At 49.6% G+C, this 25,645-nt stretch overlaps 1 protein-coding gene across 5 annotated transcripts in view; it reads left to right on the forward strand.

The window, feature by feature from the left end:
• SLCO3A1 (solute carrier organic anion transporter family member 3A1) overlaps positions 1-25,645 on the forward strand; it is a 311,321-nt gene that overhangs the window by 52,724 nt on the left and 232,952 nt on the right. For all 5 annotated transcript variants that reach the window (XM_043554755.1, XM_043554759.1, XM_043554758.1 and 2 more), the window contains exon 2: positions 12,118-12,583. In XM_043554755.1, the coding sequence (XP_043410690.1) occupies positions 12,118-12,583 (466 nt within the window). The remainder of the gene's footprint in view (positions 1-12,117; positions 12,584-25,645) is intronic.

The raw sequence follows: 25,645 nt of genomic DNA on the forward strand, positions 1-25,645 counted from the left end.
GTAGAGATGACTTAAAAAAATCTTAAAAAAAAATAGTACCTACCTAATGGGGTTGTCGTAAGAACAAAATGGATTTCACATACACAGAGTGATAGAGGCTGTGTTTGACACACTGTAGATGTTATAAAATGGTAGTTCTGATTATTAGTTTACTGAGGGAGGGACTCTATCTGATTTACTATCTTAGCTCCCATACTGTTTGGCCTGGTACTTTCCACACAGTCAGCTCATCTGACCTGCGGATCATCTTTACTAATCTCTTCTTTTCTTTTTTTAATTTTTTTTTAAGCTTATTTATTCTGAGAGAGAGAGAGAGAGCATGCATGTGTGTGTGCGTGACAAGCTGGAGAGGCACAGAGAGAGAGAGAGAGGGAGAGGGAGAATCCTAAGCAGTCTCTGCACTGTCAGGGTGGATCCTGGTGTGGAACTTGAACTCACAAACCGTGAGAGCATGACCTGAGCCGAAACCAAGAGTCAAGATGCTTAACCGACTGAGCCACCCAGGTACCCCTCATCTTTACTGATCTTTACTAATCTTATTTGCTGCCTGTCTTAGCCCCCATATCCATGGCCTGGTGCTTTGCGCATAGTCTATTCATCTGAGCCCCGGATCATCTTTACTGAGTGATGCTTGACGTTCCGAGCAAATGAGGGCAGCTCTCGGAGTAATTGTGGCGTGAGGACGAAAGACTGCAGGGGACCCAAGGAACAGATGGCTTTGTGTCTCGTTGAGGCCAAATGTTAGTCAGTCTTTGTCTTGGGCGCCTGTGTTTTTCCTCCCAGCCCCAGGAACTGCCTGAAATGCCTGGTGCCGCTCACACACCATATTGAGTTCGAGCCCGGGTCTGCCCACTTGTGTTTGTTTCCAAGAACTTAATTAGCACAGTTGCCACCATTTCCAGAGTTCCCTTGCATCAGGCACCTCCAGGAATGGACAGAGCAGCTTGGCTGAGAGGCTTATTTAGGTACTTGCGCAAAGCAAAGGGCCACCGGGGAGCTCTGGGAGGGCCGGGAACGTTCCATGTGTGCTCATCAGCCCAGGCTGCACTCACCCGAATGGAGCCATCGTGCCAACGGGGAAATCAGTGCTCCGTCCTCTGGTGCACACACCTGGGGGGACCCGAGTACCGGCTGGATTCAGTGCTCACTCATCTCCTCGGCGGGACGCCTTCGTGCAGGAAAGCATACGTCTCACACTGCTGTACGCGCTGCTCTGTGGGCTGCAGATGGAAGACGGTCCTTGTCCCCAGGGAACGTTCAGCCTTCCTGAGGGACGCCAGGTGTACCAGAATGATGACTGCAGGGGAGTCTGAATCAAGTGTCGTGGTTGCAAGGGAGAAGGCGGAGGCAGGGGGGATTCGCGGAGGAGGTGGATTGGTGGCCGAGTAGGGATCTCTGAAGTGAGTGGCGTGAGCTGGGTGGTATTTTGGCCCCTGTGAAAATTGAAAGCTGGGCGCTGAGACCGATCCAGGCCAGTGTAGGAAGGTGCAGCTAGGGATTGCTGAGGTGGGGAGGCAGGGCGGCAGAATGCGGCCGGATGTTGGGGTCTGCTACCCCGAGGCAAGGAGCTCGGGCTTTTCTGGTTGGCAGTGGGCGTCAACCGGGGTTTTAAGTAGCGAATTGACTGGGGACAGGCGGGGTAGGGAGCCAGGGCTGACTGTCAGGTTTCTGGGGCCTGGGACCTAGCAGATGTCAGGGAAATAACTCATGTTCGTAGAGGGAGAGATAGAAGAGCTGGGCTTGCTGAGCCCGGGGCAGGGGTGTTGGAAGGGGCGGAGAGCAGAATTCTGTGTTGGGACCCGTGAAGGCTGGGTGCTGCTGTTATCCTCCAGAGGGGTCTGGAGCATGGAGGTGCAGTATGGCTGCGGGGAGAGCTGGGGTGCCATCGGTATGCTGGAGACAGACTAGGGAATGTACGGATCCCCCCGGCGGGGTTGTATAGTGACTCATAAACAGTTGGTGGTGACCTTGGAGAATTCTGGCCATAGGGAACAAGAGAAGAGGAGGAGGTGGGGGGCAGGTGGCGGGGGATGGGGAAAGTGGAGGACAGCAAGTTGTTCGTGTCCTGTGTCAGAAATCAGAGAAGCTCTGCGTGAGAAGGGTGGGGAAAATAGCAATCACATTTAGGAAATAGGAACTCAGTGGGGACCTTTATCAAGGGCATCGTCCCATGGCCATAGCACAGTAGGGAAGCCCGAACTCATGGGGTTGACTTGAACATAGAAAACAGGGAAGTCTACCCTGCAAATGTGGACTTTCTTTATGCCTCTTTTTTTTTTTAATGTTTGTTTATTTTTGAGAGAGATACAGAATGCAAGTGGGGGAGGGGCAGAGAGAGAGAGAGGGAGAGAGAGGGAGACACAGAATCCGAAGCAGGCTCCAGGCTCTGAGCTATCAGCAGAGCCTGACATGGGGCTCAAACCCACGAACCACGAGGTCATGACTTGAGCTGAAGTCAGACACTTCGCTGACCGAGCCACCCAGGCCCCCTCTTATGCCTCTTGATGGAAGGCGAGAAGAATGGCAGTGACAAGAATGTAAATTGATGTAGCCACTGCGGAAAACAGGATGGAGGTTCCTGAACAAATTAAAAATAGAATTAGCAGATGATCCAGTAATACCACTACTGGGCATTTACCTCCCAAAAAGGAAAACACTAACTCGAAAAGGTCTATGCACGCCTGTGTTTATCACAGTGTTATTTACAAAAGCTATGATATGGAAGCCACCTAAGCGTCCACTGATAGATGAATCGATAAAGGAAGGGGATCTTAAGTTGTTGCTTCCTGTGGATGAGAATTGGGCATATTGGTGGATAGGGTAGAGAAGGAGCAGCTGGAGAGGGTGGAAAGAGGGCAGAGAGGTGAAGAAAGGTATCCAGGAGACAAGAAGGGTGGGTGGGTAGGCAGAAGGACCCATGCTGAGTGGGAGGGAGGGAGGCTCCTTCCCTGGGTGGAGGTCAGCTGGGCATCTTATGGCTGCATTCCCTCCCTTATGCTTCCTCTGAGCAGGATCCCGCCTCTGGCTTTGGCAGGAAGAGGCAGTGTTGTCCCACCTGCCCCAGTGATAACCTCTCCACGACTTTGTTCAGTTAGAGCTTTGGTACCTTTGGTATTTTGTTTGGTGTTTATTGGTACCGCATACTTAGCACCTTGGACAAGGTAACATGCATTCGACAAGTAGTAGACTGTTTTACTCATGGTAGAGTGAGACCCCAGTAGCGTTAGGTTTGCTTTTATTTTAATATGGGGGGTGGTGCTCAGAGCTGGGCTGGGCATCAGGAAACATCTCTGTGAGGTACAGGTGTACGATGCTGGGCAAGTCATTTCATTCCTCCGGGCTTCTGGTCCCTCCCAGTAAAGTGTGAGCAACGGGCTAGATCATCCTCAACATCCACTTTAGTAGGAGTGACGTCCATTGTTCTGTGACCAATCGCTGCGTGTCTTAGGCAAAGCCGAGGGTGTTTCATGCCTCAGATGCACCAGAAGGATGGACGGCGAATCAGAGCAAGTTGCCGAGATTGCTGTGAGCGGGCTGAGGAAGATGAACTCTTACCGTGTGTGACTGTTTCCTTCAACGGCTCTGACACCAAAGTTGCGACTTTCTTACGCTGGAAGCTTTTTAGCGATGCACATGAAACAGGCGTTGTTTTGTTCTGACCTGTGTTTATCTCACACCTGGATGTGCAGGCTTTGGTGAACGTATTATTTTCTTATCAGCTTATTTGTGGGGCTCATTTCTTGGAGAGGCTATAATTAAGCGGAAGCAGATTATCTTGGTAATCAGGACATAGGTATTAGAACTTAAATACCTGTCTGGTGCCTTGCTCTTGAGGAATTTATACGTAATGGTTTTGTACCCTGTTCTGGTAGAAACAATTTGTACATAGTATACTACGCTGTGTCTTTGGACTGTCTTCGAACTTGTTCATCCTTTGTGATCATTGTCTGTTTTCATAGCTTCCATCTCCGTGATTCTGCCGGCTGGTTGAGGCCCTGGTGCGGCACAGGTATTCAGGGCTGGGTTTTTCACTCAGCTGACAGTAAGCCTGCACCCTCGGGCACATAGAGAAGTTTAATTCAGTGAACACAATTCTGCCTGAGGGGAGAGTGTTGGTATGCGTGAGTTGTTAGTGTGTTAGAAATTTCTTTCTTAAGGCACTGTGTCTGATCCTGGGGTGCCTGGGTGGCTCAGTGGGTGAAGTGTCCGACTTTGGCTCAGGTCATGATCTTGCATTTCGTGGGTTCGAGCCCTGTGTTGAGCTCTGTGCTGACAGCTTGGAGCCTGGAGCCTGATTAGGATTCTGTGTCTTCCTCTCTCTCTGCCCCTCTCCACTCTCTCTCTCTCTCACTCTCAAAAATAAGTACACATTAAAAAAAATACTGTGTCTGATCCTCTAAACAATTTTGTTGAATGCTGAGGAAATCATTTAACTCTTATTGTTCTTGAAGTTTCTCTCACAGAGGAAACCTGGCATCACATCCATTGTGAATTGAAAGCATGACTGAAGTTATTTGTATAAAAGGTGCTAAACACAAATTATTAATAATAGCCTGATGCGAACATTTCTGGTAATGACTTTAAAGCTCAGTAACAGAGTGGAAGAACATTCTATTGCCCAGGGATGGAGAATCTTTGTTTTTTCCATGATGGACCACAGAGCCATAGAGAAGAATCGACGATGAGATTTAGAAGCAGGAAGCCATTAGATTTAGAGATGCTGTTTTAGGGGAATCATAAAATGTTATCCATTCTCATAGAATTAATTGAACATAAGATTTTGCTAAATATAAGGAGCAATAAAAAGTGTGTTTTCATTGTACTTTAGGGCTATTTAGGGAAGAGAGTTAGCAGGAGAGAGAGAGAGGAGAGAAACTAATGGGATGTAGAAGGAAAAATAGTCTGGGAAAGATGCAGATCCTGAATAGAGAAGGGTGCAGGGAATGGCAGAGACAGAGGCTTAGAGCAGAGACCGGTGAGGCCTAAGGAAAGCCAGGTGACGACCCTCACTTGGGGTGACCAGAGGAAACATCGTTGCTCTACATAAAGAGTCTCTGGGCTCTCAGGATGTTGCTGAGGAAGGGGAGAGCCATGTTGCATATTCGCAACACCAGGCACCTGACAAAACACTCCCCCACATTTGAACCTTGTGGCAAGCTGTGAGGGCAGGATTGCCTTCTCCACATCACAGACGGGGGTGGGGGGGGGTTGGGGGGGGAAGGAGTTGCAGGTGTATTAAATTAAATGCTTTGCCTACGGCCATTTGGCTCCCTGAATCTGTTGTGTTTTCCTCCTGCCCCCTCACACATACGGATGGCTTTGTTGTCGACCGAAGGCCAGAGTTATGTCTAAATCAGAGATTCTCTGCATAATTCTTACTCTGCTTTTTGCGAAAAATGGTTGGAGGATGACAGCCATTTATTATGTGGTCATAATATGGGCTAAATCATCCACCAGAAAGAAAACAATATTGACTTAATGTCTCTCTTGCCTGGCTGACCTGTGGAGCAGGCGAGCAGCCTGTTTCCCTCCCCCTCCCCCCCTCCCTGCCCGGGTCAATTACCAGAGGCCTTGTCTTCTGTCCCCTGGTTCTGCAAACCTCCTATCCTGGAATTCACAAGTGAATGCCTTGCGTGTAGCATTTCCCTTGTGCCCTAAATTACGTGCTCCAAGCAGCTGCTGTTCAGATGAAAACCAAAACCACCCAGGGTGTCTCATTCACCTGATGGGATTCCTGCTACGGCTTCAGCACAGGACAGTGTTGTCTGGGCCTTAGTGGTTGAGCCCCTTCCGCACCACCCCCTCCCTTACTGCAGGAAGGCGTGCCCTTGGCGCATCAGACAAGAAATTGAAGCTGCCTTGCAAATTACTTTCACGGAATTAAAAAGCTTGCATTAAAGACTTGCCTAGATTGACTTTTCTGTGCCAGCAGCAGGAATGCTTCACAAAGTTGTTGTAAAGGGCCAGCGCTTTTACTGGCAGACGTAGGAATAACGTGATTTCCCAAGCTGGATTGACAGAGAACGGTAGACCAAGGAGTTGGAGGAATCTGTGGCCTGTGGCCAAATCCAGCCCACTGCTTGTTTTTGTTAATAAAGTTTTATTGGAACACAGCCACATCCATCGTTTCCATATTGCCTATGGATGCTGCTTTTGTGCCAAGACGGCAGGGTGAGTAGTTGCTATGGGAACTGTGTAGCCCGGAAGCTTAAGATATTTACTGTGTGGCCCTTTGCAGAAAAAGTGTGCTGGGCGCCTGGGTGGCTCAGTCGGTTAAGCATCCGACTTCGGCCCAGGTCATGATCTCATGGTTCAGGAGTTTGAGCCCTGAATCCAGCTGTCTCTTCAAATTCTCCGTCTGCCTCCCGCCCCTCACAAATAAACAAACATTAAAAAAAAAAAAAAAAAAAGTGCTGATCCCTGTTCAGGAATCCCTGCAAGGGGACCACATGTCCTTTAGGTGACTACAGTTCAGCATGAGCTTGACATCTCCTGCATTGTTGTTGCACCTGGTCCCTGACCTGGACCCTGCTGCTGGGCACCAGAGTTCAAGGGCGAGGCTTCCTCCAAGTTCCTCGGGGCAGCCTGCTGTGCTCTCACATCCCATGCCCCTCCGACAGAAGTGCTTCGAGATGGGTCTTCTCCACATTCACGGGCTCCTTCCAGCCAGAGGAGGACCCCCCCTCCACCACCCCCCTGCGAGGTCCTTTTGCTGTACCTTCCTTTCTCCAGGCCTCCTCAGCTGCCCGCTCTGCCCTGTGTCCCTGCTCCTGCACCTCTCCCATGGGCGCCCTCTGACCTTCTGCCAGCACTACCCTGCTGAAGCCTCATTACCCGCCTGTACTGCTGACATCACTGCCAGGGCAATTTCTCCTCTTTCCATGCTATGCCTCACTGCCTGGATAATGTTGCTCCCGCTCAAGAACCTCCCTTGGCTCCCCATTGACCTCCAAATCAAGGGCAGACCCTCCGTCTGGCCTTCAAGGTTGTTTTCTTTCTGATTATTCCTCACAGTGCCCTGAGCCCAAAAGGTCTCCCCCACCGCGACTTACCCCAGGGTGATCTGGACTGTACCGCCCACGCCCCACTGATCTTTGCTCTTGGAATGTTGTGACCGCCCCCCCCCACCACCCCCCGTTCATCCTTATTGCATCCCAGAATCCTAGATATGTTTTCCTTCTCATGCCACCGAACACCTGCTCTCACTCTCTCGAACCTTCTGCCACTCTGTCCCCCCGTATGGTGGGCTGTGGTGTTCTTTGGTGGCTGCTTTCTGCTCTCCCCAGATTATAAAATCCCACGGGGTAGGGACTGTCTCTCATAGTTCTGTTTCTTGCACCTTGCCACGGAGCGGGCACTCTGGAATAGGAGTCACACAGAGCATGCACACGAGTGACGAGGGCAGCGTTTTTATGTGCACCTACTGTGTGCTGGCAGCCCTGAGGCGTGGCCTCCTAATGCTCGCTCGGGCAAGCATCGTTATCCCCGCTGCCCTGATGTGCAGACAGGCTCGGCAGGATCTGCCAAGTGCCGTCCGAGGCAGACAGGACCTCCAGGCTTCCCTGCTCCCGTGCTGCCCCCAGAGGAGCGTGTTGTGTGGTGTGAAGATCCGTGCAGGTGCAACGCCTCTGCCGTGTCCATACGGCGTGTCTGTGCACACACAGACCCCTGCCCGCCTGTGTCTTAGAATCACTGGGAGCTTTGAAAATACACACGCCGGGGCCCATCTCCCTCAAATTACGGGAGAGTCCTGGGGGTGGGGGTGGGGCAGGCACTGGGTTTTCCAAAGCCCCCCCAGGTGATTCTACTTCAGGCCACGCCCTAAGCCAGAGTAAGAAAGCCGACAGACCTCTGGGAAGGTTCCTGGGGGCTGTCCTGACGCTTGGCTGCTGATCCCAAGAGCTTCTCATTCCCTGAGTTCCTGACACCCTCGGCACTTTTTGAAGGTGAGGGAGGGCTCATCTGTAGGTGGCCGTGGTCTCTGGGTACCTCCTGCCTGAGGGGACTTGCTACAGCTGCGGTTGGCCTGAGTGTGCCTTGGGTACCCTAAAGGGGTGAGCTCCCCCAAAATGCAACCCCAGTTTCCCACGTGAGTATGTCCCTATGAACTGAAAATGAGAGAGTGCTTGTGATTTGTATTTAATTTAACAAAAGAAACTCTTCAACCTTGAGCAGGGTAGGTTTGTTGAGGATAGAGCAGTGGTTCTCAAAGCGTGGTCCCCGGAGCACCATCGACACCACCTGGGAGTTGCTGAGAGCTAGAAATTCCCAGCCCCACCCCAGACCCGCTGCATCAGAAACTCGGAGGTTGGAATCAGGCAGTGAGTGATACCCTTCCGGGGGATTTTACTGCCTCTGAGGTTTGAGCAGCTTGCAGCTGGGGATTGATGGTGAGGACACCTGGAGTCTTGGTCGTTTTCTGCCCCAGCTGGGCATCTGAGACACCCCCCCCCCCCCTCCCAGAGCCTGCCAAGTCTTAGAAAATCTCAAGCTCCTCTCTGGGTCTCCTCTCAGGGTTTGGGAAGTTGCATTTCGAACACATGCTCCCAGAGATTCAAGACGCTTTCCATCAGTCCTGTTACCCATTAAGTAAAGACAGTTGTTCCTTTTAGCACGCATCTTTCTCCTTGCTGGGTTGTTTGCTGCCACATAAAAGCCACAAGTGGGTTTTATGGCCTCATGCATACTTAATTAGTCCATCTTCTCAAAATTGTGTTTTAAGTGAGTGAAAACATTTGCCTCTGATCTAATTTGCAAAGCACCTTTTCAGAATGTTTGCATGGCCGAGGCTAGTGAGGGGCCACAGGTCAAGGAGGCAAAGACCTGTCACCCCCATGGGCTGCTCTGCAAAGAGCAGGTTCGAAGCAGGACAGGAGCTGCAGGCACAGACGTCCGCTCTTTGTAGAAGAGCTGATTATTTTTCGTTTGGCCCACAGCTGTTTCTATCCTCACCATCCTTATCTGTCATCAGAAATGTCTGCACCTGTGTGATACTTTATGACGGGGTGCACCTGGCGGAACAGAGCCGTTGTCACGTTTGAGATCTGCCGCCTAATATGTATGTCATTAAGCCTCATGGCAGGAATGAAAAACGGCTTCCGCTCCAACCTTCCCACCTGTCCACCCTCCTGCTTCTGCTGTCCTCTCCGCCCGTGGTGGAGGTCACCAGGCTCCAGACCCCACCAGGCTGCTTGAGATGACTCCAGTGTGCCCACACGTGTTCCTCCTCTATTTCTGGGCATCTCTCAAGACTCAGCACGAAGGCCTGGGTGAAGCTCCCCACCCCACCCCCCCCCCCCCCACCAGGCAGGTAGGCTGTCGTGTTTTGCACTCCACGCGGCATTACCTATCATAAGCGTGGCTAGAGCGCGTACTCTCTCATGCGTGTTTGTGTTACAAAGCAAAGGAGTAAATAAATGAAGCCTTTGTTTTTCCTACCCAGAGCTTCCGGAAAGAACTTCTTTGGCAGTATTTGAAAGTCAGTTTAAGGAGACCAGACTTGCTAATAAATTTCTTTTCTCGACAGGTGCAAACACTTGGTGCTGGGAAAATAATCTAGCTGCGTAGTTAGGGCTGTCGGAGTTGCGAGCTGGCTTTGACTTGCCTAGAAAGTGAGGTGGAAACGGGAATCCGAATTGCAATGTGGGCAACAGAGCGGGTACCCAGCTGTCCTGTCACAGTACCCGTGTTAGAGCGTGGCTCTGCAGGGCTCGCCCCCAGGGCCAGTGCTGGAGGAAAGACCACAGTAGCGGGTGCCATTGCGTTAGTGCTGTGCACCCTGGACCAAAGCCATCTGGGGACTGTAACAAAATCCTGGGGCCCAGGCTGTCCCCGAGACCAGCTGAGTCAGAAACATGGGGAGGGACCAGGCATTTGAAATCCTTTCCTAAGTGCTTCCGGTCTAAAAGCGGCATTGAGAACCACTGGGTTAAAGGAGGCTGTTTCTTTTCTTTTTTTTTTAATATGAAATTTATTGTCAAATTGGTTTCCATACAACACCCATTGCTCATCCCAAAAGGTGCCCTCCTCAATACCCATCACCCACCCACCTTCAGCCTTCAGTTCTCAGTTTTTAAGAGTCTCTAAAGGAGGCTGTTTCAACGCGTGGGGTTGAAAAGGAGGGAAGGAGGAATCCATCACTTGGCTCTTGTGTTCTTTTTCATAAGGCAAATAAAGGCATGCTAATCCTTCTAGGTATAGCTGTGCATGCGCCTGGTCAGAGGCTGTGGATGCGTGGACAATGGTGCACATATTTATATGTTTGGAGGAAGGCTAAATCCACACAACTTTCCTTCCCATTTCTTAGCAACACACAGCCCAGCGTCTCCGAAGATGAGTTTCTCAAGTTCTGCCCATTTCTTTTGCCACTGTATGGACTCAGGCCTTTCCTTGTCTCTTTTCTCGTTACAAGTTTGCTGACATTCCTTTCTTTACTCTTCCACCATCCATTTGTCACACCGTGGCCACACCTGGCATCTTTTCCACTGTAGAAACCTTTGATGTTCTCTGATGTCCCTTGATAAATGACAGTGGTTTATAGATCGCCCTTCCCAGCATTTACACCTGTAGGGTGTTTATTTCTGGCATCAGCCCTAAGAGGTAGCACTCTTATCCCCATTTTATAGACAGGAAAGTGAAAGCATCTGGTGAACTGCCCAAGGTCACAGCTGGGTTGGACCCACGCATTCTGAACCCAGAGTCCTGGCTCTGCCTACGAGCTCCCACTACGTAGGGAAAGACGGCTCTGTGCTAACAGACCTTTCATTATTTCCAATCTTTGTGTGCATCCTGCTAGGTTGATGTTACTTTTTAGGTTTCACAGTAATCCAGGCTTGGACAGGTTAAGCACCTTGACCGAAATCCTAGAGCAAATTAAGGGTGTAAGAGCTGGAATTCAAATCGGGTGCTCCCCCCTCCATACTCTGCATTTTCCCCCACCACACTGCATGGGATTGTCTCATTTCTTTAGGGTGGCATCTGTGACTCTTTAGAATCCGGTGCCCATCCACCTTTCCAACCATTTTCCATTCTGTTATTAAATCATGCCACATGACTTTTGCTCACACTGTTCCTTTTGCCTGGAGCGTTCTTTCCTGCCCAGCTAGGGCTATGAGACCTCCCAGGACAGGGACCCTTGTTGATAATACCCCCTGTAGAAGCCATTTGCATTTTCTCTCCACCTCACAAGCCCTAAAATAATGCATCTGCTCTTGCCCTCCCTGCCCCCCCAGTCATGTGATGGTTGCAGCCTGAATGTAAGATCCAGTCACTTCGTGTTTTAGTTGTGCATGTTTGCTTTTCTGCTAGGTGGCATCTTGAGGCCAGGCATCCTTTCTTCCTTCTCTCCCTTTCTCTCTTTTTTTCCCCTAGGACATTTCCAAGCCACCAGGAGAAGTTAGTAAATATTTGTTAAACAAATGAAGGGCAGACAAGAATACAAGGGTGGGGAAAGCCTTAAAAATCTTCCATCCAAGAGGCCTGGGAGGGGCTGCAGTGAGTGCATAGAAAGGTCAGGGATGTGCTTACTTGGTGGCCTTTAGGGAAATGTATGTTGTAAATTTCCAGAAGGAAACCGAGCTAATGATTATCCCAATGAACTAATCCAGCATATCCATTTTGCCAACTAGGTTTTTGGCTCATTTTGTTTTCTTCCGGTGTGCTTTGCTAACCTAGTAAAAAGCCCATGGTCTCTGTGCCCTCCCAGCATGGACTTTCTAAATAGCATATATTTGGGAGCGTGTAATGACGTACTTCAGGGCTTTTCCGGGACTCATGAGCCCTGCTACATGGTGGTGCGGGTCGGGAAGGGGAAGTTGTGATTCCCAAATATAGGCAGAACCTTTGAGGAATGGAACAGGTGCCAAGAAAGACACCTTCCTTTGCCATTGGGGAAGCTGGGAAAGTTAATTCTTTTAGCCGTCGACTTGGGGCTATCATACTAAGTAAACATTTTTAGGACTCTTCGGGGTTAAGTCGCTTAAGTCACTTTTGCATCCTGTGGAAACCGCTCAGCGGCCAGGGCCGGCCCGGCAGGTGCACTCCGAGGCCGGAGGGGGCTTCCGCTTGGGTGGCGTGTCCGTCAGCATTGGCCTTGAGATTTCGTTTTGCACCCCGCAGGTGAGCGTCCTGACCACCCTGGAGCGGAGGTTCAACCTGCAGAGCGCCGACGTGGGCGTGATCGCCAGCAGCTTCGAGATCGGGAACCTGGCGCTCATCCTCTTCGTGAGCTACTTCGGGGCGCGCGGGCACCGGCCCCGCCTCATCGGCTGCGGCGGCATCGTCATGGCCCTGGGAGCATTGCTGTCGGCGCTGCCTGAGTTCCTGACCCACCAGTACAAGTACGAGGCGGGCGAGATCCGCTGGGGCGCCGAGGGCCGCGACGTCTGCGCCGCCAACGGCTCGGGCGGCGACCAGGGCCCCGACCCGGACCTCATCTGCCGCAGCCGGACCGCCACCAACATGATGTACTTGCTGCTCATTGGGGCCCAGGTGCTCCTGGGCATCGGTGCTACCCCCGTGCAGCCTCTGGGCGTCTCCTACATCGACGACCACGTGCGGAGGAAGGACTCCTCGCTCTACATAGGTAGGAGCTGTGGTGGTGCCGGGTTCGCTCCCCTGTGGTCCATGCTCTGTTAGTAGCAGGGGCGCCTTGACAGGAAGGCAAGGTGGGCCCCCCGAGCTTCTTAATGGTTCTCCGACGTCACTGCACATCTGCAGGGGGTGGGGTTGAAAAATGGGGATGCCTGGGTTGCACCCCCAGGAAATCCGGTGTAGTTGGTCTGCCGTGCCACTGGGACTCCCCAGGTGATTACCGTGTGCGGCAGATTTGGAGGTCCTGCTTTGCTCCGGCATGAAGAAGCTCGACGTGGGAAGACGTGGTCAGGAAGGGTTAACACGTATTAATCTGCTATGGGTATGGGGACTTTGAGCCATCTGGCATTAGCCACCGAGGTCTGTTTGGGGTCTACACCTTGGAAGCCCCAGTGTTTAATAATCAAACTGATCTTCTGGTCATTGTCCTGTTGAAGTTCAAAGAGACGATTACAACCCCCCCCCCCCCCAAGCATTTGGTATCCTTCAGAGTTGGTGACTTCTGGTAACTTTCTGCATGGGGGGTGTGCCAGGAACTGGAGATTTAGGGAAAAAAGAAGGTATGTGTGCATTTTAAATTTCACACCGTAATAGCTTCTGTTACTTTGTACTGGCACATTGGAAGCCCCTCATAGGTTACGGGGTTAAGGAACCTCCACATGTGAGCTGTTCTTGCAACAAATGGGGTCCTCGCTGCTCTTGGGCACCGTGGCAAGGTCATTTGTATTTTGAGGGCCTGGCGAGCATCTCTATCCCTTGTTTACTAAGTGTGGATTACTAAGACTTGTCCCCACTCCCTGAGCGCTCAGCTTTGGCAGAATTCTTTCTACCCGTGGAAACTTTTTCCCTCCTGAAGCACTGTGCTTTGAAGTATTAAGTTAATGATCACACACAGGTTGAGGTTAAGCTAGAACTGGAGCAGAATTTGATGGAAAGCTCTCTACCTGGGCAGCTTCCACTGTTGATGAGCTAGGAGGGTTTGGAGCAGTTACGCGGCTCGATGCCGGGTTTCCTCCGTGACTTTCTGTCCCAGCTGTGGAGTAAATGCTTTTGTTGAAAACCTGTGCTGCAAAAGTTCACGGTTCTCTGTGAACGGGCTCAGGGTAAGAAAGGTGGATGGAAAGCGTGTGCCTCTCCATCTAGGGCTGGAGCCTGGTCATGACTTCTCTGTGGAACACGACGTGGGAGAGGGGACTTCCCAACCCACGATGGCCAGACCCTCTCCCCCTATGGTTAGGGTGGGTCCTGGGGATGTCATTTACACTTTGTTACTTCCGAAGCTTGAGTGACAGCGATCCCAAAGGAGTGTGTCGCAGACTAGAACGTGGGTCATGGCATGTAGCCAGATAGCCTCCTGAGGTCCAGCCAGACAATTGGTCTAGGACTTGACTGATGGCATCCTAAGACCCTGGGAGAGATGTTTTCTGGTAGCAGTTAACAGTAAGTAGATAAAGCTCAGAAGAGGAAATGGGGGAATGAAAAACGGAGTTCTTGTCTCTGATGACAGAATCAAGCAGAAAAAATTCTCCGGAGTCCTTCCTCCTAGAGGCCTAGAACCCTCTTTTGTAAGTCTCTCTGCTGAGTTAGGTTGGGGTCTTTTCCTGCACTGGCTGGGGCCTGGTTTGGTGCACAGAGCAGTAGGATGAGGAAGCGCTTTGGTTTTGTGTGTGGGCGGTGGAGGCGGGTGGTGGGGCTGACCATTCGAGGCAAAGGGCCGTCTCCAGTTCTGAGGCCACGTCATGGGATTTGCCATGAGTCTTTGTTAGGAAGAATGTTTCGGGGAAATTTCTACTTGGGTACCATTTTCTTTCTGTGATAGCTAGAGTTGGAAGTGTCCACTGGGTGCATGGACATCTTGGTGGCACTGGTCCATCCGGAAAATTCCAAAACATGTGGCCATTGAGATGGGTTCTCTGACTGTCTCTGAACTGGTTTTATGGGTCTGTGTTTCCAGGGAGCAGGAAAGAGTAAGTCTTCTGCAGAGTTTGGCCTCAATGGGTGGCTGCCTTATCCCATGCAAGCTTTGGATTGTTCCAGGAACAGTTTAGGAAGACCACAGTATATGTAGAGTATAACTCGTTCATTCATGGGTTGTATAGGACATAAGAAAGTGTTTGTGACCGTGAGGATATTTTAGCATTTATCTCCTCTAATGGGGAGCTAGTTCCTGAAGCCACTTAAAGCTTGAGGAAGTATGTTGGGGAACCTACTGAAAGGGACTGATGAATTATGGCCTTACATACTGCCTATAGAGAGGAGGGGAGTCTGAGGGCACTGGGAGCGTGCGTGTGGATGCACACCCATTGTTGAATAGCACGTGTGTCCCCTGGTTCCAGCTCCTGCAAAGCTGGTTAAGAGAGAGAGGCTCACAGCCCGCCATCTGGTCATATGCCTAATAATGTGAGTGTGGGCTGGAGATGGAAAGGATTATGAAGACTTCCATTTGTAAAATACAGACTTATTCATAGCTGATTCTTTCCTGTGGGTGTCAGCGGGGAAGGGGATGATGACCATGTAGTCTCAGCCACAGGCCGTTGGTGGCCAGGCCTGCCTCTGGGTTGCACGTCGCCAGTTGGTGCCATGAACGTTATCTATGGCCACGCCCAGGACCTCTTCATGCAGGGGAGATGGGAGCATTCATTCCATCTTGAGTCAAGCCGATACAGTCCCCTGGAATGATTATTTGCTCTGGACTCCTGTGGCTGAGCCACTGCCAAGCTTCTGGATTCCTCGAAGGGCCATTCACAAGGGGCTTCTCTGGCTGTCACCAGTCTGTGGCTGCCCCTTTCCAGCGTGGGGAAAGGGAGCCAACGGAGCTCATTACCAGGGGACAAAACCCGCTGAATGGGAACACGACTCCACTGGCAGGCTTTTCACTAATGCACAGGGTGGAAGCCAAGCTCACGGCGCAGCTAGACAATGAACTGTGGGTGGCACATGGCATTCTTTCTTCCTAGATGGATGGAAGGGCCAGGGGGGCAGTGGAAACCATTCGATGTGGGGCCTGATGAGGGTCCAAGAATAGACCTTTCAGGAGTCTCCTCAGTGACCCTCCATTAGCCCAGTTTTCTTAGCTGTTCTGTTTTTTTTTTTCAAGTTCAAAGCCTGGCAAGACATACTGTAGGCAGGAATAAGTAGGATAATGTAATGGACTCACCATGTCCTTTCATTAGGTTGCTATGGCAATTGGTTGCAACCTTGTCCTCTTTGAGGAAGAAAAAGGTGACCTGAGTGGTAGAGATGTTTTAAATAACTTTATTCCTAGTTACAACGTATCACATGTTCACCGTTGACAACTTTGGAAGTATGGAGAAAGAATAAAGAATCCTTACTCTTGGGACGCCTGGGTGGCTCAGTTGGTTGAGCACCCGACTCTTGATCTCGGCTCAGGTCATGATCTCAGGGTTTGTGGGTTCGAGCCCTGAGTCGGGCTCCGTGCTAACAGTGGGGAGCCTGCTTGGGATTCTCTCTCTCGGCCCCTCCCTCCCTTACTTGCACACACTCTCTCTTCCCCAAAATAAATAAATAAACTTAAAAAGGAATCATTAGTCTTAGCCCTATGATTACAGAAGGTCTTTTCTGGATTGGTATGTTCTTCTACCAAAAATGTATTTAAAATAAACATCTTTCTCTTAATATTTGATGCACATTTCCCCGTGTTACTAAATATTCTTCTGTGATGTTATTACTGCATGCGTAACATTCTCTTGTGGATCGGTACTGTAATATTTAATGCTCTCTATTATTGGACATAGTTTTTTTTTTTCTTTGTTGTTTGTTTGTTTTTAAGTGTTTGCTGTTGTCAAGAAGGCAGACGGGACCCTGTGATTCTGAGCAGTTAAATGACTTGTCTAAGAGAACTTAGCTGGACTTGTGGTCTGAGGGTGGGGGTTTTTCCATGTACGTCTGGGATGTGTCACAAGGCTGGGGTTGGCGGGGGGAGAGGGCTGGTGGCTGGTCCAGGGGGTCAGGTACAAGTCCGGCCTGCCACAACATAGCATGAGGTCTTCAGGAGGTAAAACTCTTGGGAGCCAGCCAGGAGGGAAGAGAGCAACGTGCCTCAAAGCCGAGGGGAGAGGTGCGATCGGAAGGGAGAGTGGGTGCCCTGGCCCAAAGTGTGGGGATAGGAGGCAGAGGGGAGGGTGGTCCCGGCTCACAGTCCAGGACAGGGTTGTGGAGCATTCACTGCTTTGAGTAGAGGTGGCTTCAGACTAGAGCTGGTGCTTCCCAGACAGGGGCGGCTGCGTATTCCGCCTTCTGCTTCCCTCTCTTCTGAGATGCACGGGCCCTCCCCTCACATCGCTGATGATTCCCTTTTTGAACCACGATAGCCATTAGGTGATTGTACTTCCATTGGGTTAGAAATCTGTCTCCTTACAGCTGCCCACAAGCTGCCACTGGCTGTGCCCCGGGGCCTCCCCCGGAAGACTTGTTGTCTCTCTTTGTGTGCGCGTGAGTGTGTGTGTGTGTGTGTGAATGTTTTATTCATTTTTGAGAGAGAGTGTGAGTGGGGGAGGGGCACAGAGAGAGGGAGACAGAGGATCAGAAGGGGGCTCTGCACTGAACCCCAAGCCCGATGTGGGGCTCGAACTCAGAAACTGTGAGATTATGACCTGGGCCAAAGTCAGATGCTCCACTGACTGAGCCCCCCAGGTGCCCCTCTCTTCCATGTGTTGATAATTCAGGTAGCTGAGCACCAGCCTCGCCGGGTAGGGAAGGAGTTAACCTGCTATTTAGCTCTTCTGTGCCAGGACATTTGTTCCTTACTTGACTTGGTTTTCCTGCCACACTTGAGCCGCCGTTTCCCTGTGGAAGATGGATGCTGTGGGGGCTCATTCCCAGGGGACGAAACCAGATGAATGAGGAGTACAGGATGTGGGTCCTGTGTTAGTTCGCTAAGGCTGTCCTAACCTAACACCACAGACTGGACGGCTTAAGCCACAGAAATTTATTTTCTCACCGTTCTGGAAGCGGAAAGTCCAAGATCAAGATATCCTGAGAGCTGTTTTCCTCTGAGGCCTTTCTCTTGGCTTGCAGATGGCTCCTGTTCCTCCTTTTCCTCCCTTCACAGGGTCTTTTCTCTGTGTGCTCACACCCCTGGGGGCTCTTTGTGGCCTGATTTCCCCTTCTTGAAAGGACAGCGGTCAGGTGGGATTAGGGACCCCCTGTATGACTTCATTTAACCTTATTACCTCTTTAAGGCTCTATCTCCAAATGCAGTCATGTACTGCAGTACTGGAGGTTAGCGCCCCAGCATGAATTTGTCCAGGGCGGGGAGGGGTATGTGATCCATCCCATAACCGGTACTGAGGGGATCAGTACCAAACTAAACCAAGACCCTTGGGTCTTTTGCCCAAACTTTTTAAATAAGGAACTGCGTTGTTTTGTGTGTGTGTGTGTGTGTGTGTGTGTGTGTATGTTTGCGCTCAAGAAATTATTTGAAGATGTAGCTTAAAAACAAAAACAAAACAACTTTTTATTTTGCGATCATTCTAGAATCACAAGTTGTTGCAAAGTACCGGGAAGTCCCCCATACTGTTCATCCAGTTTCCCTCAATGTAACACGGAGCATGACTGAAATGCAATATCAAAACCAGGAAATTAACATTGGTACCGTCTGTGGAGCTGATTCAGATTTTGCCAGTTTTGATGTGTACTCGTTTGTGTGTGTGTAGTTCTGGGCAGTTTTAATACAAGTGCACCGTGTTTTCAACGGGATCAAGGTGAAACCAGATCAGTTTGAGTTGTGGGAGTGTGTTTGGTAGGCAGGCACACATGCAACACTGATACACACATGCGTGTGCGTGGGGAGAACACCGAGACAGAGAGAAGTCTTTAGGTGGAATGGAGGCTGGCCAGAGGAAAGGGATTCTTCCAGAAGAACCCCGTGAGAGCCTTCTGAATTCCCAGGAAGAATGGAGCCCTTGCAGGCTGCCCGAATCCACAGAGCAATTGCTCTGAGTTGTGTGGCACATGTATTAGACACAAATGTGTCATGTTTTTTGATCGCTTGTATTGAGACCCAGTGGAGCCCACTGTGTTCCAGTTGATGCAGAGAGAATTATTCTCAGATTTCATCTGCCAAGTGTTTGTTCAGTACAAAGGTCACTATGATACCAGCCGGCAGCCAGAGAGAACCAAACTTCTCGTCGGAGCCCTGGGAGCCCAGAGTTATTTTGCTTCTGATGAGTTTTTATTTTAACTTGACATTGGGTAAAACGTGTTTCAACTCTCCAAAGAGTGTGGGTCGGGTATGGATCAAATACACTGTGACTGCAGTTCATCTGAAAAAAATAATTAAAAAGCTTTCCCTTGTGGGAGCAAGCATAACTCATTATATTCTTGCAACTTCATTGATATTGAAGTCTCCCTCATTAATTTCTTTTTCTAAAATAAATGGCACTGTAACACTGGTCAATTTGCTTTGGCTGTGTTCCACCCCCTCTCCCCAGCTGCTGGTCACATGCCATTTTCGGTGTGTTTTAGCAACGCGCTAGGAAACATGCAAGGGGCTCTTATCTGGTACTTCCATATTGCCTGGGCTGCTAGGTGCTTCTTGTTCATTTTCAGCTGCTCATAATTCATGCCCTGTGGCTCACGGAATCGCTTCTGTGCTCTCTGCCTGGGTGACCTTGGACGAGACTCTCAGTGTGGGCTCTGGAGCCTGACAGTTTTGAGATTCAAACCCTGGCTCTCCCCTTCAGACCTGCCGCCAGGATTTTGGACACCTTTCTGGTTAACCTCAGCCTGTTTCCTTAGCAGTAAAAAGAGGCCGGGGTCTACTTTGCAGGGATCTGCTTTGCTATCGTTTGCATCAGGTACCCTGTCCGTGGTGGAGATCAATAAATGTTGTCCTGTTCTTTTTTTGTGGTCCTATCATCTCCATTTCCAGATGTGGAAAGTGAGGCGTGAGATAAGTGACTGACTTACTGAAACACACAGGCAGGTCTTTGACAAGAGCAGTTGGATCCTGATTTTCAGCTTGGGACGTAATCCACCTAGTAGATCTAAGAATAGCAACCTCTTCAGTCCTGCATTAAATCAGCAGGGCTCTTCTTTGCCTGCAGACCCCTTCCTGTGGCTCATCTCAAAGTACCTAAAGTGCTAGCATGGCCCCAGGCAGCAGGCGATCTGGTTCATCCGAAGTCAGAGGCACCCTAGCGTATGCCCATTACCACAACATGATGTATTGGTTGGCTTTCTCGGTTTTGACACATTACTTCCTAATTTGCTTCTTGATATTGGCTCAGTTTTTCAAAAGAATGTATTCTCACTTTAGTAAAATTGAGAAAACCCCAAATATAATAAGAAACTATAATATCTAATCTGGGTACCTATAGAAAGTTATTGTCGATATTTAGGTATATTTCCTTCCAGCCTTTTTCTTTTGTCTTTTAAGACCCTACTTACTATACATGTAAACCTACTTTCAATGGACCTGTTGTAAAGTTCGTAATATATCAATTATATGTGAAATTATTGTGTTAATTATCACAAAGATAACTATAGGGTATTTTGATAATCTAGAAATGCTGGAATGTGCTCGTTGGTCATTTGAACGATGAACATCTTTGTGGTTTGAGCCACATCCGTCCACATTTGCCGAAGACTTAAAAGCTTGGGTGAGTGCCGTGATCCCATGTGAATTGGAAGGCAGCCCTTTGGCCTGGCTGTGACTTTTTCCAGAAGATAAGTAAGTGAGACACAAGTGTGCCATGAAAAGATGCTTTGGGCTGGCCAGGAGTGTGGGTGCCCTTGTTGTCAGCCCCGGGCCACATCTTCTGCCCAGGGTAGAAATCTTAAGTGCTACAGGGGCTCGGCCAGCAAATGACAAAAGCAGACCATAGATGGAGGCTGAGGAACTGAGGGTTCTTTCTTCATCCAAGTACAGAGTCAGTCTTGCCAAATCTTCGGATTTTTAAGAGTGATCGGAAATCCATAGTTTGCAAGTGGACTGAATTGCCAACTCGTTGACATCCTCTCCAAATCCTCCCGCGGGTCACCAACACAGAAGCCAGCTCGAGTACGTTGGTGGCTTGCCATTTTGGACCCTTGGCTCTACATCATCCATCTCAAATTGCATTTGTCTTTTGGATAGCAAATAAAACAAGAAAGGAAGCTAGGTGGTAAGGGAAGAAGTTGCACATCATGGATGCCACAGCCAGAATAAATAGTGTTATCTACTGTGATCGCAGGTGATCTGGGCGTTGGGTTGGGGATGGGGGCGGGGACTCTTGCACAAACACAGGACACAGTTTGGAAGAGAGGAAGGAGTCAGAGCTGTTGCTGAGCCTCTCAGGATGCTATTCCAGCTGAGGCTTTGCCTTTTGCCTCATGAGCATGGGAATCCTAGAATGGAAAAGAAATTCAACCAGTTTTCCAAGCTAAGAATGTCTGGATGAAGAAATCTGTTCCCCAAGAGTTTCCTGAAGGGAGTAGAAACCAATACCATTTGGGGCTAGTTGGGGCCTGTGGATGTTTCCTGTGTGTGCGGGAACATCTTTGCTGAGAGATTTTAGAGCATAGCATTCAAGTGTTTGATGACCCAATGTAAGACCAGAGAGGCCCAGACAGACCTAGAGAAGATTCGTGGGGAAGGTGAAGGTGCAGGTGCATGGGGCAGGGTCGGGTCGGGGCGGGTTCCTTCCTTCAGAACTGCAAAGGCACATTGTTTCTATACCATCAACCTCTTACTGCACCTGCCTCGTGAAAGAGGATTGATATTATTTTTCCTTTCAACTGTAACACAGGCATTGTTTTTAAATATAAAAGGTTCTGAGCTATTTTCCTGAATAACCTGCATATTCCTTTTCTTTAGTTTATTTGCAGACTACTTCTTTCCGACATAGAATAATCTCCGCTTTATCTCCTTTTTTTCCTTTGACCTGCAAGAGGCATTCAGTGAGAGCAGCTGTGGGAAGGGTTTGGTTTCTGTAGAGGGTTGTGATTTGCTGTTGTTAACACGGGCGTTAGAGGTTAATGGCCTTCCTCTTCAGGGCAAAGTGAGTTCTTCATTGCTAGGGGATTCTTGTGTTAGGCCTCATGCAAGAGTCTTTGTTGTGGACGTTGGCTTTTCGCCTGTCTAGCACCTCGTTTTCGTGACCGAGTGTTGCCTTTCCCCAACGAGGACTGCAGACATGATAATGTGGTCCAGGCGTGGCTGGCCATGACATAGAGAAGGGCTCCCATGTACAAGGATTGGCCCAAGGATTGTGATAATCAAAGCCTACCATGAGGTTTGACAAATGGACTCAGAGTGAGAGAGAGAGAGAGAGTGAGAGAGACAGAGGCCACTTTCTTTTGGAGGACTGCTAGCTGTAAAAACTTTATGTCCAGAGATTCCAATGTCTGTCATTGCTGCCACATGCAGGGAAGTTGACCTAGGAGTGAAGACCTCGCAAAGGAAGGTAGATCCGGGGGAGAGAAGGCAAGACGACTGCCTGGATCCAGCTCTGCTGGAAGTGAGCCTCTAGCCCTTGGAATCCCAGTTCCTTTAGCACAGAAATGATCCTGTACAATATTTGCAGTTCACGGGCTTGACTGCCCAGTCATGTCATGGCGAGAGTTGGACTGGATTGCTTTCCTCTTGAGGTGTGACCCCGTACCTTCTGATGGGGATAGCGTTTCTGTGCAAGGAAACCCACGTAGGACAGCTGTGCTCTGATCAGAGAGCTAGCTCTTTTACGATGCCCTGAAGACCTGAACAACACCTAACCCTATGCAGTCAATGAAAAGGGTTAGGTTGGAAGTTCTGCCTCAGGTTTTCATTTCATTATTTCCTAGCCTTTAAGTTGCAGGAAAGAGACCTAGAAACCAAAAGGAATGCCCCCCCCCCCACTCCCCGCTTTCTCCCTGACCACTCCAAACAAACAAAGTGTTTAAAAATAACCTGTTGGCAGGCAGGCTTTGTTGGGGAGCAGTAAGTGTTTAATAGCAAATCGCTTACGGAGGTGAGAGAGTGGCCAGCATGTTGGCTTATTATTCGGTGCTCTGCTTATCGAATGGAAGAAGGCTGACCAATCCTGGCTCCTTGACGCGAGTGTGATCGCTGGCCCTGCCTTCACTCCCAGCACTGGCTTCGTATCGTCAAGGGCCAGGAGGCTAAATGAGCGCGTGCCATTTGGGACTTGGCTTTGCTATTTCATTCCTGCCGAGACGTGTGCGTGTGCATGTGCTTATTTTTGCCCTTGTGCAGACAAACCTCCGAACGCACCAACGCGTTAGGTGGCTGATGGGCGCTCATAAACAAGTTAGGTGTAGACATTAGAGCTGGGGCTCAGGAGTTTGCCTTACGAGTGTGAAGAGAAATTGGGGGCTACGTAACGGGGCTGCTTCAAACTGGAGTTTCTCGGATGTGCTTGAGGGGAGGGATCCAGGACCTTCTAAAATTATTTGGAGGTGCGTGCGTGCTTTTGCGGGGAAGCTTTCGCTGGCTTCTCGAAGAGGTTCAGGATCCAAAAAAGGTTAGAATCCCATAAAGTCTTTACGACGGGCAGACCGTGAGGTTGGGCGACTTGGGGTAAGATAAACCAAGATAGTCGAGGTGATGGGCTGTGCGGAGTGACAGATGGAATGCTGTGGACTGCCCCGCTGTCAACTTGATCCGCTCCCTGGGGAGCCCCTGTACCTCCAACAGGAGGCATCTTCGCATCAGTCAGGCAACTGTGGGTGAAAAGTCAGAATGTGTTCCCAGCCACTCAGGAGATGCCCTCCAAGCCCTCCTCCTCCTCCTGTGCCAGTGCTTCCAGGGTCCAAAAAAAAAAAATTCCTTTGGGACTAAAATTTTCCATCCCTTCTTTCGGCCTAACTGTGGGTGTTTTGGGTAATATTCAGCAAATTTTCTGTGTTGGTTTTGCACGGATGCACAGATAGGAAAATCAGCTTTTTTTTTTTTTTTTTTTTTTTTTTTTTTTTTTTTTTTGCTTTGAAAGCAAAAACATTTTAAAAATGCACTGGTTCATAATGGAATCTGAACTCCCGAAGTCAAAACTTTCCATGCGTTCTTACTAAGAAAAATTCTCCCGGGCAATGACAAACAAGTAGGCAGAAAGTTGTGAGGGACCCCAGAAAATCATCTGGGGACACAAATGAACTTGGCAAAATTAGCATGGGCAAAACTTTTTACCCCACACTTTTTGGGATAGTCGCTGCATTTAAGAAACCCCCTTTCTGTCTTTGCCAATTCCCATTGCCGCCTAGTTCAGGTATGGGGTTGCAGGGGGCAGGCAGGGTTTCGGGGTTGGGCACATCCTAAGCTCTCTCCAAGAAGAGATGTTTTTCTCCCTTTATCTCTAATGTTCTAACTAAGCATGTGGCACAAGTGGATGCGATTTCCCAGTGCCTCCTTTTATGCCCAAGGCATTATTACCGTAAGAACATTCATATTTTCCCACCTGCCTCATGGGCTGTTAATGGAGTTTACAAAGGGAATTTGGATTCCCAGCAAGAGGCCTCATTAGCCCGGCAAGGATCTGATAGATTCTAAAATTGTGTATGGACACTTGGAACCTTTAGAAACCCAGTGGTGTCTATTATTAGATCTAAATTATTTCCCCTACCCCAGCCTCAGTCGGTACATTTGTATCACGGGGGAAAGAACCTTACCTTGATCCAGCCGGATCAGCTGGATTGGCTTATGCATGCATTAACGCCTGTGGTTCTGGGGCTGAAGACAAGACTCAGAAGCCATGGGGCAGCATAAAGAACAAAATGTCTCCTGCATGGGTGCTTTTTTTATTTTTTAATATCCACCTTGTTACTGGTTGTGAGCAAGTGTTTAATTTTAGGAACGATTGTGGTCACAAAGAAAATTTAACACCTGTCTGCTTATTTGGACAAGTGCGTCAAGCACGTGGGGGTTTGAATAATGACCGTAGCAACACGGGATATACTAGCCGTCCTCTTTGGTGTCCCTGCTACACAACAGAGAATGGGGTGCTTTGCCTGTGGTCTCCCGCTCCCTCCTCCTAAAGCCCAGGGAGACAAGGGTTACCATTCTCATTGTGCGGATGAGGAAACTGAGGCAGAGGGAGTATGCTCGCACTCTTTCTCTCTCTCTCTCTCTCTCTCTCTCTCTCTCTCTCTCTCTTCCTCTCTCTCTCCCCTCTAATAAAATTATTCCTGATTTTAGCAGTAAAGTATGGAATGGTGAGGAGTGTCTCAGCCAGGAGACGTTGATGGCCATAGGGGACTCAGGGCCTGGCTTCTCTGTGGGAATTGTTAAAAACTCTCATCCGATAAAGCTTTGTTCCCACGAAAGAACCACGTGAGTTGTTTTCACAATCTCCCCGTAGTAAAGTGACAGACACTCAGCAGACGGTTTTGTTTACATTTCAGGCCCCGCAGCCTTTAATTGGTATACAGTCACTGCTCTTACACAACTTGGACTTGGGTTTGTTTGTTTGTTTGTTTTTTTTCTCCCTCACTCCCAGGCTTGGCCAAGCTGGCTTGCTTTGCTCCGCAAGTCAGGAGTGATTGTACGTATATCTCACTCGGCCACAGCTGGGACCAAAATGGTAAGAAGGTAAAATAAAAAAGGCTTCGTGGATCATGGAGGAACCGGTGAGAAAGAAGTATTAAAGAACAGAGACCGTGAGCTGAAATATTGCAATTCCCGATAGATCGGAGAGGGGTAGAGGCCTCTCGCGCTTTCCTAAGGGCATGATGTCCAGGTAGCTGCATGCTCCTCCCAGAATATGTTCATCCTCACTGTCCTGCGAGCTTGTTGGAGGTCTGCAGACAAATGACCGTCTCTTATTGGCCTACCTGGCAGAGTGGAAGGTGGGTTCAGAGGTCAGAGACTGGGCGTGAGCCACCAAGTTCGTGCAGACGGGGAGTAGGGAGCGCCTCTGGCTCATGACTCCAGATTCATATTTCCACCTTTAAAAAAACATGTTTATTTTTGAGGGGGGGAGGGGCAGAGAGAGAGAGACACACACACACACACAGAATCTGAAGCAGGCTCTCCAGGCTCTGAGCTGTCAGCACAGAGCCCTATGTGGGGCTCGAACTCACAAACTGAGAGATCATGACCTGAGCCAAAGTCTGACACTTA

The sequence above is a fragment of the Prionailurus bengalensis genome, chromosome B3, assembly GCF_016509475.1.
Source record: "Prionailurus bengalensis isolate Pbe53 chromosome B3, Fcat_Pben_1.1_paternal_pri, whole genome shotgun sequence".
Lineage (NCBI taxonomy): Eukaryota > Metazoa > Chordata > Mammalia > Carnivora > Felidae > Prionailurus > Prionailurus bengalensis.